The 12,150-nt window shown below is 53.6% G+C and overlaps 1 protein-coding gene across 12 annotated transcripts in view; it reads right to left on the bottom strand.

Annotated features, from left to right (window-relative positions):
• Col27a1 (collagen type XXVII alpha 1 chain) overlaps positions 1–12,150 on the bottom strand; it is a 122,921-nt gene that overhangs the window by 76,931 nt on the left and 33,840 nt on the right. For all 12 annotated transcript variants that reach the window (XM_075945133.1, XM_075945134.1, XM_075945137.1 and 9 more), the window contains exons 8-12: positions 7,613–7,657; positions 7,015–7,068; positions 6,639–6,683; positions 4,468–4,521; positions 3,453–3,497 (exon numbers count right to left, since the gene is read on the bottom strand). In XM_075945133.1, the coding sequence (XP_075801248.1) occupies positions 3,453–3,497; positions 4,468–4,521; positions 6,639–6,683; positions 7,015–7,068; positions 7,613–7,657 (243 nt within the window). The remainder of the gene's footprint in view (positions 1–3,452; positions 3,498–4,467; positions 4,522–6,638; positions 6,684–7,014; positions 7,069–7,612; positions 7,658–12,150) is intronic.

Genomic DNA, 12,150 nt, shown 5'->3' with positions numbered 1-12,150 from the left:
CCTTCACCTAGCTCTCCTCCTTCACCTAGCTCTCCTCCTTCACCTAGCTCTCCTCCTTCACCTAGCTCTCCTCCTTCACCTAGCTCTCCTCCTTCACCTAGCTCTCCTCCTCCTTCACCTAGCTCTCCTCCTTCACCTAGCTCTTCTCCTTCACCTAGCTCTCCTCCTCCTTCACCTAGCTCTCCTCCTTCACCTAGCTCTCCTCCTCCTTCACCTAGCTCTTCTCCTTCACCTAGCTCTCCTCCTCCTTCACCTAGCTCTTCTCCTCCTTCACCTAGCTCTTCTCCTTCACCTAGCTCTTCTCCTTCACCTAGCTCTCCTCCTCCTTCACCAAGCTCTCCTCCTTCACCTAGCTCTCCTCCTCCTTCACCTAGCTCTCCTCCTTCACCTAGCTCTCCTCCTCTTTCAGCTAGCTCTCCTCCTTCACCTAGCTCTCCTCCTCCTTCACCTAGCTCTCCTCCTCCTTCACCTAGCTCTCCTCCTTCACCTAGCTCTCCTCCTCCTTCACCTAGCTCTCCTCCTCCTTCACCTAGCTCTCCTCCTTCACCTAGCTCTCCTCCTCCTTCACCTAGCTCTCCTCCTCCTTCACCTAGCTCTCCTCCTTCACCTAGCTCTCCTCCTCCTTCACCTAGCTCTCCTCCTCCTTCACCTAGCTCTCCTCCTCCTTCACCTAGCTCTCCTCCTCCTTCACCTAGCTCTCCTCCTCCTTCACCTAGCTCTCCTCCTTCACCTAGCTCTCCTCCTCCTTCACCTAGCTCTTCTCCTTCACCTAGCTCTCCTCCTCCTTCACCTAGCTCTCCTCCTTCACCTAGCTCTCCTCCTCCTTCACCTAGCTCTCCTCCTTCAGCTCCAGCTTTGCCTCTAATGGATGGGCAACCCTTGGAAGTCCAGAGATTTCTTTAAGAAGACTGTTAGGAAATACTGAAGCTTTTAAAGGTGAGAGAACAATTACAGGTGGTCAAGATGGAGCAAGACCAGGTGAACAGCAGTTTGCTGCACTGGTAGGGGACAGATTCGAAGTTCCTGCCGCTCCACTCCCTAGCATGTAGCCATGCTATGTAGCCTAGCATGTAGACCCAGCGGCTACCCAGGGTCTCTGGCCTGCTGGCCATCCAGTGCCTACTGGCTATGCCTAATGTATTTTTGACAATGCAACTGCAGTCAGCCCATGGCAGCACGCACTTCCTTCCTCTGGTGCCTGGCCCATGGCCCAAAAAATGAACTTGGCTCACTGCCGGGCCTGCTGCTTGGCTCCTCTGCTCCCCCAGGTCAGGTCCCTCTGGGACTGAAAGTCTCTACTGTGAGCAGGACCAGGCCCAGCAAAAGAAAAAAGACTGGGGCAAGGCTCCGCCCTCTCTGAATGGCAACAGTGCAGAGGGCCTGAGGTGTGGACAGCAATGTGCCAAGGGCCCAGACCTCTAAAGGCATTTCAGCCATGTTCCTGACTCCAGAACCTGCTCCTTTGCCCCACGGGTGGACACAGGGCCAGGACAGCATTCAACAGATGACCTGCTGAGCTTCACTATGTCTCAGAGCCTGCAAACGAGACACCCCTTTGCATTCTAGGCAAGAGGAGCTAAGAAAGCATCATTAACTACTCCATCTAGTCCCCAGCAAGCTGCAATGCATTTTTACACCACTAGTCGGGGTTGGTACCCACCATGGGATATCCAGCAGCCTCCAGGAGTCACCAACTTTTAAAGGGTATAATAGTTACATTCTTGAATGTCGGGAAGTTCCTGCACAGGTCTAGCTTGCATCCTTCCTACTGTACTTGAAATGTGCTGTTGGGAAGCTCCCCTGAGGCTCTCAACCCCCAACTTCACTATGAAGATCATCTCCTACCCTGATCTGTGAAGCCAGCTAGGAAATCCACCAGAGCAATGCCATCAAAGGGAAGAGATGGGCACAGGCTCACGGAGATCCTAGCCAGACCTTCAGTTTGTCTGTTTGGGCCTCAGTTTCCCCATGTGGGAGTATACGCTCCCTGCTTCCCTATTCAATGTCTGGAAAAAGCCCAGGGCAGGAAGCCCTGTCCTGAACCAGAGAGCTGTGTGTCCTCGGGACAAGTGCTCAGCATCTCTGGGTCACACAGCAAGAGACTGAGCCAATCTGGGCCATCTGGTCCAGTGTTGGGGCCGCCTTCCTAACGCTATGCGGGCCCAGTCTCAGAAGGCACTGATGGCAGATCCAGAGAGAGAGAGAGAGAGCTAGACCAGAGGGCTCACTGCCGCCTAGAATCAGCGAGAGATTCCGGCTGGGAGAGGGCTCGCCATCTGCTGTGCATACGACTGAAGCAGCCGGGCCAGACGCTCTGCCAGCTGCCAGCTGCCAACAGTTTATATCTGGACCTTCTTCCAGAATTACACACTCCCTTTCTAGCACAAGGGGTGAGGCAGGGGTGAGAGCCACGGATTCCTCAGGAGAAAGGACTGGGTGGAGAGAGGCGGGACCATACGCAAAGCGCCCTGTGCTATCAAGCGTCCTAGGCGAGTTTGCTGCCTATTTACTGTGCGACCCTAGACAAGTAACTTGCATTCTCTGGTCAATGGCAAGCCTGGCCAGATAACCAGGGTCCTGAGGCTGGACAGCAGAGAGCTAAACCATCCATGGGGGCAAAGCTGAGAGAATGTCTCAGTGAGTCACGAGCCTCCCAGCAAAGGATGCTGCACGTCACTCTGTTTCTAACAGTTTCCCATCCCCTGCTGGAACCAATGGCTTCCTGGCAGAGGACACCTGCTTTTATAATACTGGTACCATGTAGTGTTTCCAAGAGTCAATTGTTCAGTGACTGTGAAGCCTTTGGATAATTATTAGCTTCTCTAGGCCTTGCCATTTTCTTTATACCCCACCAACGGCCGAACAAGAGGTAAACTAAACCCTTCCAGCGACAGAGCCAGCAGATTTGGGGGCAGAGGCGAACAGAGTCATCCTGGGTCCACTCCTATCATGGCCTATCACACTCTACAGGTGTGTAACCTTGTATACGCATGTACAAAGATTGATTGAGTGGTGGCCTATCACACTCTACAGTTGTGTAACCTTGTATACGCATGTACAAAGATTGATTGAGTGGTGGCCTATCACACTCTACAGTTGTGTAACCTTGTATACGCATGTACAAAGATTGATTGAGTGGGTGACCTGACACTGTGGAGATGGCATTATGGGTGAGTACGTAAGTTGTCTAGTCCCTGCTGGCCACTGACAGAAGCCCCAGACACCCACAAGCCACTGAAGCACACAGGGATAGAGGAAGCACCCGGAGCAGCAGGAACCCCAGGCAGCATCTCAGGCCAGCAGCTATACCTGGGTACCCCGCCCCACACCACAGCCAAGAAACAGAGCAGAGAGGCAGACAGTGCCAGGTCTCAGGGACCACCCATGCAGTACGGTCAGCGGGAGGTGGGGCTACCCGTAGAGTCTGCGTAATAGACACGGAAAATCTTTACCGGCCTACCCATCTCGCCCCTCTTGCCAGGAACACCAGGAAGGCCCTGTGGGGAAAAGAGGAGAAAGATCGTCATCAGGTTCCAGGGGGACCACCCCCACCATACCAAGGCAGAAGACCCAAGGAGATTGGAATGTTCGTACAGAGCAGTAGTGCCGGCTGCATGGAGGTTCATGGACTCATGAGCCCCTTTTGGGGAGTTCCTAAGGAAAGCTGCCAGCACTCCCAGCTTCAGCAGGTGCTCACTAAGTGCACCTTCTTCTGCTTTCCTATAATGCTCTATATTTAGCTTAATGACAGGGTTACAACTGAGCTTCCAAGTCGAGGCTCAGAGGGGAAGGAGCTTGTATTAAAGTCGCCAGCCACAAAGGCCCGTGGGCAGCTCTTTCCTGACTTGGACCCTTCGTCTGGACGACAGGGCATCTTGGGAAATCTTAAACCTATGCACCCTGAAGGCAGTCTATACTCACCCCCAGGGCCCAGGACAGAGCCAGGCATCCATGGTGTCCCCCGTCTCTGCTGCCACCAAAGCTGCCATGGCCCTGTCTGGGATGCCTGGTCTGGCGTCTGACACCTGGCTTCTGTCCCCACCCTTCTCCCACACAAGCCTCGCATTATTTTATAAAGCAGCCAAGTGTCTGTGCCAGCGATGAGTGGCCACGTGTGAAAGGGAGAGACATCTTGGGGCTCTGTGGGTGGCCTGTGTCACAGCTACTCAGCCCTGTCACTGCGGCAGGAAAGCCCCTACAAATAGTGGTAAAGTTATAAGCATGGCTTTGGCCAATAAACTTCATTACGAAACAGCCAACTGGCCTTCCCTGCAGAACTCATATTTAGAATACAGTGTCTGTTCTGGTTAGAGACTCATCTATGGAGTCCCCTCTCTAGTCTCTGTCCCCCCAAGTACCTAGAACACATGGTGACTGCCCTCCCCTGGCCAGGTGCCCCCCTCAGGGGCTGCACTTCTGCTGCAGCAGGACAGAAGGGGGTTATGAGGCACAGACAAAAGGACTTACCCGCTCTCCCTCCGACCCCGGCAGGCCGAAGAGCCCCGGGAGACCAATGTAACCCTAGAAAAGAGCAGGTGGGGGTCAGAGAGACTGACAGTGGGGTGCAGTTACCCCAGCCTCCCTGCTGCCTTCCCATAGCCCGATCCTCTGTGATGACGGCTCCAGGGGTCCTCGATGACATAGACCTTGAGGCAAGTGTATATGCCCGTGGACTGCATGGTGCTGCGTCCACGATGTAGTCCAAAGGCACATACGCTCACACCAGGGAGGGCAGCGTAGGATGACCTGTGGAAGGAAGCTCGTGCCCAGGTTAGATCTGCAGGGCTGTGGGATCTGCTTGCCTTGGCGGTGTTCTCTATAGTGCTTCCTGAAAGGCTCTGAGGTCCTGGACCTGGGGACTTGCACCCATCCTGGGTGCCAAGTACTGCCAGTCAGCATGGCCATCCCAGAGAGCTGACACTGTGCTAGGCACGTGGGTGCTTCTGAGTTAACCCTGGCAAGGACCCCACAGACTAGAGGGGCTACCAATTTGAATTCAAATAACTTGTGTCAGCCAGGTATGTCACCATTGTCCCTGGGCCAGATAGAACGTACCTGATTTCCAGCCTCTGAGCCCTCGAACAGGCATATCCTACCTACATCGTGGTGGCGGGACCATGACGGGCATCGCCCACCCTGAGTGCTCTCCTGTCTAGTGCCCAACATGCAGGCTCGTTGCCCCAGCACCACCCAGTACCCTGTAAATGGTGCATCTTCTACGCCTCCTTGTCATCTGGTAATGTAAGGGCCAGGATCTAGCACAGGGCTTGCACCACTCTGCAGTCTAGACGCCGTGCAGCAGTTTATGCAACTACAGCAAAAGCAAATGCTTGCCGAGCATAGCTCCCTACTAGATCCGACCCAATGCTATGCACATGCTAGGCACCCAGATATGTCTTCTTTGACATTGTGAGAAAGTAGTCATCTTAGAGTTCACACTTGAGAACCTCACAACCAAGAAGGGGGAACACACACACACACACACACACACACACACACACACACACAAACCCCTTGCAGAATATGTTAAGTTTATTATTTCATGTTGGGTTGAGCTGAATCCATAACTATCCTCAGACAAATGCAGCCCACGGGCTAGAGATTGGACACATGATTCAGGTATGGCATCCTTGCCACACCTCTGGCAGGAGGCTTTAGTTAGAATTCTATACAGGTGAGAACATTTAGGCCTAGAGGGTAAGGGGACCTGCCTATGGTAACACAGTTGTAGTGTAGTGGATCTGGTCTCTGAGTTCAAGCCCCGTAGTTCCTAAGCCCACACCCCTAACCAGTGTGTCATGGACACACTCCGCTGAGGGAGACTGTTAGCAGCTCTCCTTGCCACGTACCCACCCGTGTCCCCTCAGCGACCATCAGCAGTTGTCCTGACTCTTTTGTGGAGAGCGCATGGCTTGTGAACATGAAAAGGCTGGTGACCATCTGAGGTCAGTGGTTGAGGGAATCCCTGAGTCAGTCATGCAGACCCTAGCGCTAGTCTGGGCAGTGAGTAGAACTCAAGACCCGGAACCTTTCTCCAAGAGTCTAGACATTCCCTTGGAGGCCACTACTCATGGGAACCACAGGAGAGAGACCCAGAAGCCCAGACAAGAGCTGCCCTTCCCTGCATGCCATGTAACACTTGAGGGACCTTCCTTCTATGCTGTGCCCACCTCTGCCAACACTAGACTGCAGCAGAGATTAAGGCCAACAATGTGTCCATATTGGCCTTTTAACCTGCCACGGTCTAAATAGCATTGGCTTAGGAGAGGACTGGTCACAGGGGACTTGCCAGGACAGACGGTCAGATGATCCACTTGCTGAGCCCCACTTCAGGATGCCTAGGGCCTGCCTGAGCAGTGTCTTGGTATATATCATGAACAGAGCTACCTAGGCCTACCGTGACCTGTGTCCTTTGTGTTTCCCATTCAACACACCCAGGACCTCTCTGCCTACTGATAGTTTCTGGGAGATCCATATGGAGCTCCTCCTCCCTTTGCAGTTTAGGTAGATGGAGTTCAGGGGTTGCCATCTCCTGACCCCAGGTCCCCTAGTAGCCTGGACCTCCCATGAGCCCATTAGAGGGGCAAGTGATGTCCATTCATAGCCCACCAGCGTAGGACTAGCCAAAACCCACTTACCCGGCTGCCTTTGGGGCCAGGATCTCCTACAGGTCCAGGGAACCCCTGAAACAGAAATACATGGGGCAAGGCCATATGGAGATGTCATCCCTGCTGCCAATGTCCCAGGGTCAGTCGTGTTTCTGGCCTCAGGTGTTCTTTGGAGCATTCATGGGATGGGTTGGACCAGGGATGGCTCAGAAGGAGACTGGACAGCAGGCGTCTCCGGAAGGCGTTCTCTAAGTCACAGTTCTCCTGCAGAACCTCCTAGCCTGCAGCATGGCTGTTGGGTCCAGTGCCTAGCTAGCCCTTTCCTTAGGGCCCAGCCCACGGCCTCCCTCTGCTTGGGGCACTATGGTCACCACCATGGCCACAACTTCCAGAGAATATACTGCACCTGCCTGCCAGGGTAACCTTTGGCCCCTGGACTGCCCTCAGGTCCTGGCTGGCCCTGAAAAGGAACAAGAGGGATGTTAGGAAATGCGAGGCCCTGAAAAGGTCTGTCAGGGTCCAGGTGTGGGGGAGGGTGCCTATAAAGGATGAGGAGAGAGGCAAGAATGTGAGGCAAGGGGAAAGAACACAAGCAGGGCCTGCTGGGGCCCCAAGCCCACCCCTCTAGAAACTGGTCAGACCAGCTCCAGGTTCAAAATAAGAAATCACAGAAGAGGCCTGGCTGGCTGTGCCCTGGCAGGACTGCTGTTTGAATTGGGCCAGGAGACCAGAATTCCTGCAAACCCCAAGGCAAATGGAAGGGATAATATCGCCTAATATCGCCTGGGACAGGCCAGCTATTCATGGCTCTAACCAGAGTCCAGGGGCTTCTGCCAGCCCTGGGCTGGGCTGAGCACTACAGACACAGGCTCTTCCAGGACAGTGTGGCTGACTGGGTGAGGGCGGGGGGAGGGGAGGATGCGGGGGAGTCCCACAGAATCTCAGTCCAAGGAGCAGGCTGGTACCAAAACCAAGCAGTGCAGGGCAGTGCACATGGGCCTCACCTGTTCTCCAGGGTGCCCTGCTGCTCCAGGATGGCCCTTGTGTCCCTGTGGAGTGAAGAATTGGCATCAGGAAATAGGCTTTGTGGTAGTGATAGGAAACACACTCCCCACATAGACGCAGGATGTGTGATGTTCAGAGACTCCTCTGGCCTCATTTTTGGTTAGAGTGAGAGACTATGACCCAGTGGTCCACATCCCAACCATGCCTTTGAAGTCCAGAGAGCTGGAAGCCATTAGAAACAGACGCAAAGGGCCTGTCATATAAGGAACAGGGACAAGGTGGAACTCGCACACGCACAGTGACTGGTGCCATCAGGATCCACTCCAGCTCATGTACTGTGACCTTGTTACCAGAGCCACTGCCTGCTTCCTCACTGGAAGGCCACCCAGTTGCTCAGCGGCAGCCTTGACTCTTCGTCCTCAACACTGAGACCACACTAAGCCCAGGCAGGCCCCTCACACCAGAGCTCTGCTAAGAGAGACTGTCCCTGACTTACTATGCAACTTTGGGTGGGGGTTGCCATTCTGTGGACCTCAAGATGGAAGATCTGGAACTCTGAGACCCTTCCATTTTGTTATCTTAGAACTCCAAGTTCTAGGACCCCTGAGAGCCTGGGAAAAGGAACAGCAGCAGCCGCCTGCCACTCAACACAGGCTCGCAACACCTGGACATGCGGAGATGCTTGCAGACTCGCTCTCCCAAGTCATTTCTCTCTCTTCTTTCTCCATTCTCCCCTTCTTCCTTCCTTCCTTGGTTCCTTTTTTTATTTATTTACGAGAGGGTCTCATGAAGCTAAGTGGCCTCCAACTTGCCATGTAGCCAAGGATGACATCGAATTTCTGATTCCCCTCACCAAGTGCTGGGCTTACAGGCCTGCACTGCCACAGCTGGTGTACAAACCCAGGGCTCTAGCATGCTGGGCAAGAACTAGTCTGCAGTCCCAGCCCCTGAATGCACACATTCTCCTCACACAGGTGTGCGTCATCATCCTGCATCCTGAGGATGCACAGGAAGTGGCAGTCTTCATCATAAATAGAAGACTCTATCTTAGGTGGGGGCTTGGGAGGTCCCCCAGCATTTCTTCTGAGTCATCTCATGCCAAGAGGGTCTGCATCTCCCTCTACATCAAGGCCGACCATGGGGAAGGAGTAGGCAAGTCCCAGACCACAGGGAGCAGCTGGACAGAAGGATCCAAGTACTTCTTACAGTCTGATCTGGACTCCAGAGCTGCTCATCTTTGGGCTGGCTATGCGGCCAGAACCAATGACCCCACATCTCTGAGCCTTGATTTCCTCAGAAATTATACAATGGGGAGGTAAGAACCAGGGCCTGGGTGGCATGAGCTGTGTGGGAAGCACCAAACATGGTGTCTGGCATTTAATACAGCAGCTTCAGAAACACCAGCTACTGTTTTATTTCTTATTCATTCACTCCCTCATTCAACAGATACTGAAGAGTGTGCATGGGCCTGCAGGGTTTTCCACATGGGAAGAGAGTCAGGCAACATCCTTTGCCCTGGGAGTTTACATTCCTAGAAAGGAACTAAAAACAAAGTAAGTAAAAAGATAACTGTGGGTGGCCCGACGCAGAGGTGGGTGTAAGAGCAGCGGGTGTTGGTTTCGCAAGATGAATATGTTCCGGGGAAGAGCTGCTCAGCAACCCCAGTGTGCTCAACTCCACTGCCCATGCACTGACGTCTGCTGAAATGGCAAATTTGATGATATGTGTTTTTACCATAATAAAAAGGAGCCATAAGCAAATAAAGTTAGGGGACGGAGGATGGCATGACTGGGGAGGGGTGGTGACTGCAGGGACAATCGAGGGATGGGTAATGGGAAGAGAGGTAGACAGGGGAAGTGCCTAGAAAAGGCATCCGGGCATCTGGAGCAGAGTGCAAAGGGGCTCGAGGCAGACGTGCTCTAAGTGGGCTTGGAGGAGCACACGAGGGCCCATGGGACCAGAAAACAAACATGGGGAGAGGGCAGAGAAGCAACTGGAGGTCAAAGTAGGTGAGGGGGCTGTCACAGGAAGCCCTGGGGACACAGGGACATGGCATGGCATGATATGAGGGGGAAGAAACTGAGCCCTCTTTTTCCCACAGAAGCACCAATGTGATCCACGTGCTCTGGGTTGTGAGACTGAGCAGAACAATCACCTCTCTGAACTCACTCTGCTTGCCAGAGGATCTCCGCAAACAAGCCGCAGACACACAGGGCTGGGGGCAACAACGTGGGCAGAATACAGCAGGAGCCCCAAGTCTCCAGTACTCTACTGAAAACCAATTCACAAGCAATTGCTCTCCCCAAAAGACAAGGGGTGTGTTCAGTTAAATCCAAGATGAGGTATAAGCAAACTTGTGTGCAGGAAAGAGCTGGACGGAATGAATGACAGAATCCACCAGGACTCACTGCCAGTGCCTTGGGCACACCTGCTCACTAACACCTCGAATTACTTCTAGGATGTAGGAATCACCTAGTACACTCATCAGTGAGGAAACTGAGGCTCAGGGGATGGAACGGACTTTTCTGAGGCCACACAGTTGTCTTGGAACAGCACATGAATCGTGGCCTCAGACCTTAACTACCAACCACTGAGCCTGGACCAGCCCAGAAGAACAAGAAAGGTTCCCTTAAAGATGCATCTCCCTGAGACAGAACCATTGGGTCATAACAATATCCTTAGGGCCAAGGTCAGGTGCTGGAGTACCTGCATCGGATGGGACCAAGTCATTCTGACCACTTCCTGCTTCCCCGAACCAAAAAGGAAACTGAGGTTCCAGGAGATGGGCTTGCAGGAAGCTACGGACTAGGCTGGACTGTCCTCTATGCTTGTAATGGGCTGAGCCGTCTTGATAAGTGACCCCAGAGGGCCTTGACTGTGACTGGGAGCGCATGCTTCTAAGGCTGAGGGAACTGCACAGACAAACAGAGCCGAGGTGGGAGGTGGGGTGTAGAGGGGGCTCCCTGGCAGTGCTTTTGGCAGTGTTTACCAAACAGTTTTAAATGACAGGGGTGAGGACATGAGGCTCTAAACCATTATCTTCTCCTGGCCCTGGCAATTACAGGGCCAGCCCATCCCACAAGGTAGCCGCAGGGCAGTGATTTCCCACGTTTGGGTGAAAGATGCCAGGTAAGAAGGAGGCAGAGGTGCTTCAGAGGAGCTGCAGGCTGCCTGGCAGGCGAGCCTCCACAAGCCCCTGTTTATAATACAGCACGCTCTCTATTTTGGTTTGGGAGCCAGATTAATGACTGCTTACAGTGCATAAGGAGGAACCAGACATCACCTCACCCTACCACAGACAGCGGGGTGCTATTTGGACTTCAGGCCCTGCCTGGGGGTCTGGACATCAGTGTGTGTCCAGACCAGGGCTCCTCCTCAGGGTCCACTTCAATAGGAAAGCGGAACCCACTCTCCATTCTTGCTCAGCATACTAAGGTTGCCCACAGAACTCACCTGACACTCCCACAGCAGCGAGCAGAACAGAGGGTCAAAGAGGAAGAAATCACACGAGACTAAGCCTCTCTGGGCCTCAGTTTCCCAAACTGATCTCTCAACATGCCCCTCTGGGCTTTCATGTTAGAGGACTCTGAAATTAGTCTGTCACCTAGAGCGTCAGACAGACTGCAGCGCATCCAATCGCACTTGGAGGTAAGTTAGTTGGGGAAGGGAAGGCAGGAAGGTCTACTTCTCAGGTACCTCATTCATTCATTCATTCATTCATTCATTCATTCATTCAGCAAACATCTGCTGAACCTGAGCCATGCCCAAAGCCCAGGGGGCAGGCAGTAGCAGACATAGCACTGAACAAAAGCAATGTGGTTACCATCTTCTAGAAGTGGGTAGGGAAACCAAGAGCATGTGAGAAGGGTGTAGTAAAGAATCGAGTGCCCGAGGTGGAGCTCAGCTTTGGGAGGTTGCACAGGGCCCTGACTGAGGCAGCGGGACAGAGGTGGTGGCAGAGAAATGGGTGGGGGTGGACATGGGGCTGGGGGTCACCCTCAGAAGTATGGCTGGTGCGCCTTCCACTGTCTTTCTCAGGACAGTGCCAACTGCACAGCACAGCAGGGCCAGTGACCCACAGAGGAGCCTGGGGAGGTAGAGGTGAAAAGAGCAATGATTTTCAGTATTCCAGCTTCCTTCCATCAGTCATGTCTGCCTGGCAGCGTGATCAATGGATGACATCAGCCAGAGGAATGGGAGAGAGGGAGGGGTGGGGCCAGGCAGATGTGGGTGCCCAGTGCGTGCTGAGCCTCTCGGAGGACGACTATCACACAGGATTCTGACCTCAGAGCGCTGCTCCAGCTGGAGAAGTATGCTGAGGGTGAGTGAATCATCCAATAGCCAGAAAGCGGGGAAACCCAAGCTGGCTAGAAGATGAGCCAGAGTCTGAGAAATTAGGGTTGGAACTGTTGGGGTGCTGGGGAGAGATTCACGGAAGAGGGTCTTCCAGAAGAGAAACGTAGCATTAATGATGGCTACGGAGAGGTCAGGCCAGGGGCACAGCAGAAAGCCAGGGACACTGGGGATGAGGTAAGGG

The sequence above is a fragment of the Microtus pennsylvanicus genome, chromosome 13 (genome assembly GCF_037038515.1).
Source record: "Microtus pennsylvanicus isolate mMicPen1 chromosome 13, mMicPen1.hap1, whole genome shotgun sequence".
Lineage (NCBI taxonomy): Eukaryota > Metazoa > Chordata > Mammalia > Rodentia > Cricetidae > Microtus > Microtus pennsylvanicus.
The sequence above is the reverse complement of the archived record's forward strand: the minus strand, read 5'-3'. Positions and strand labels throughout refer to the sequence as shown.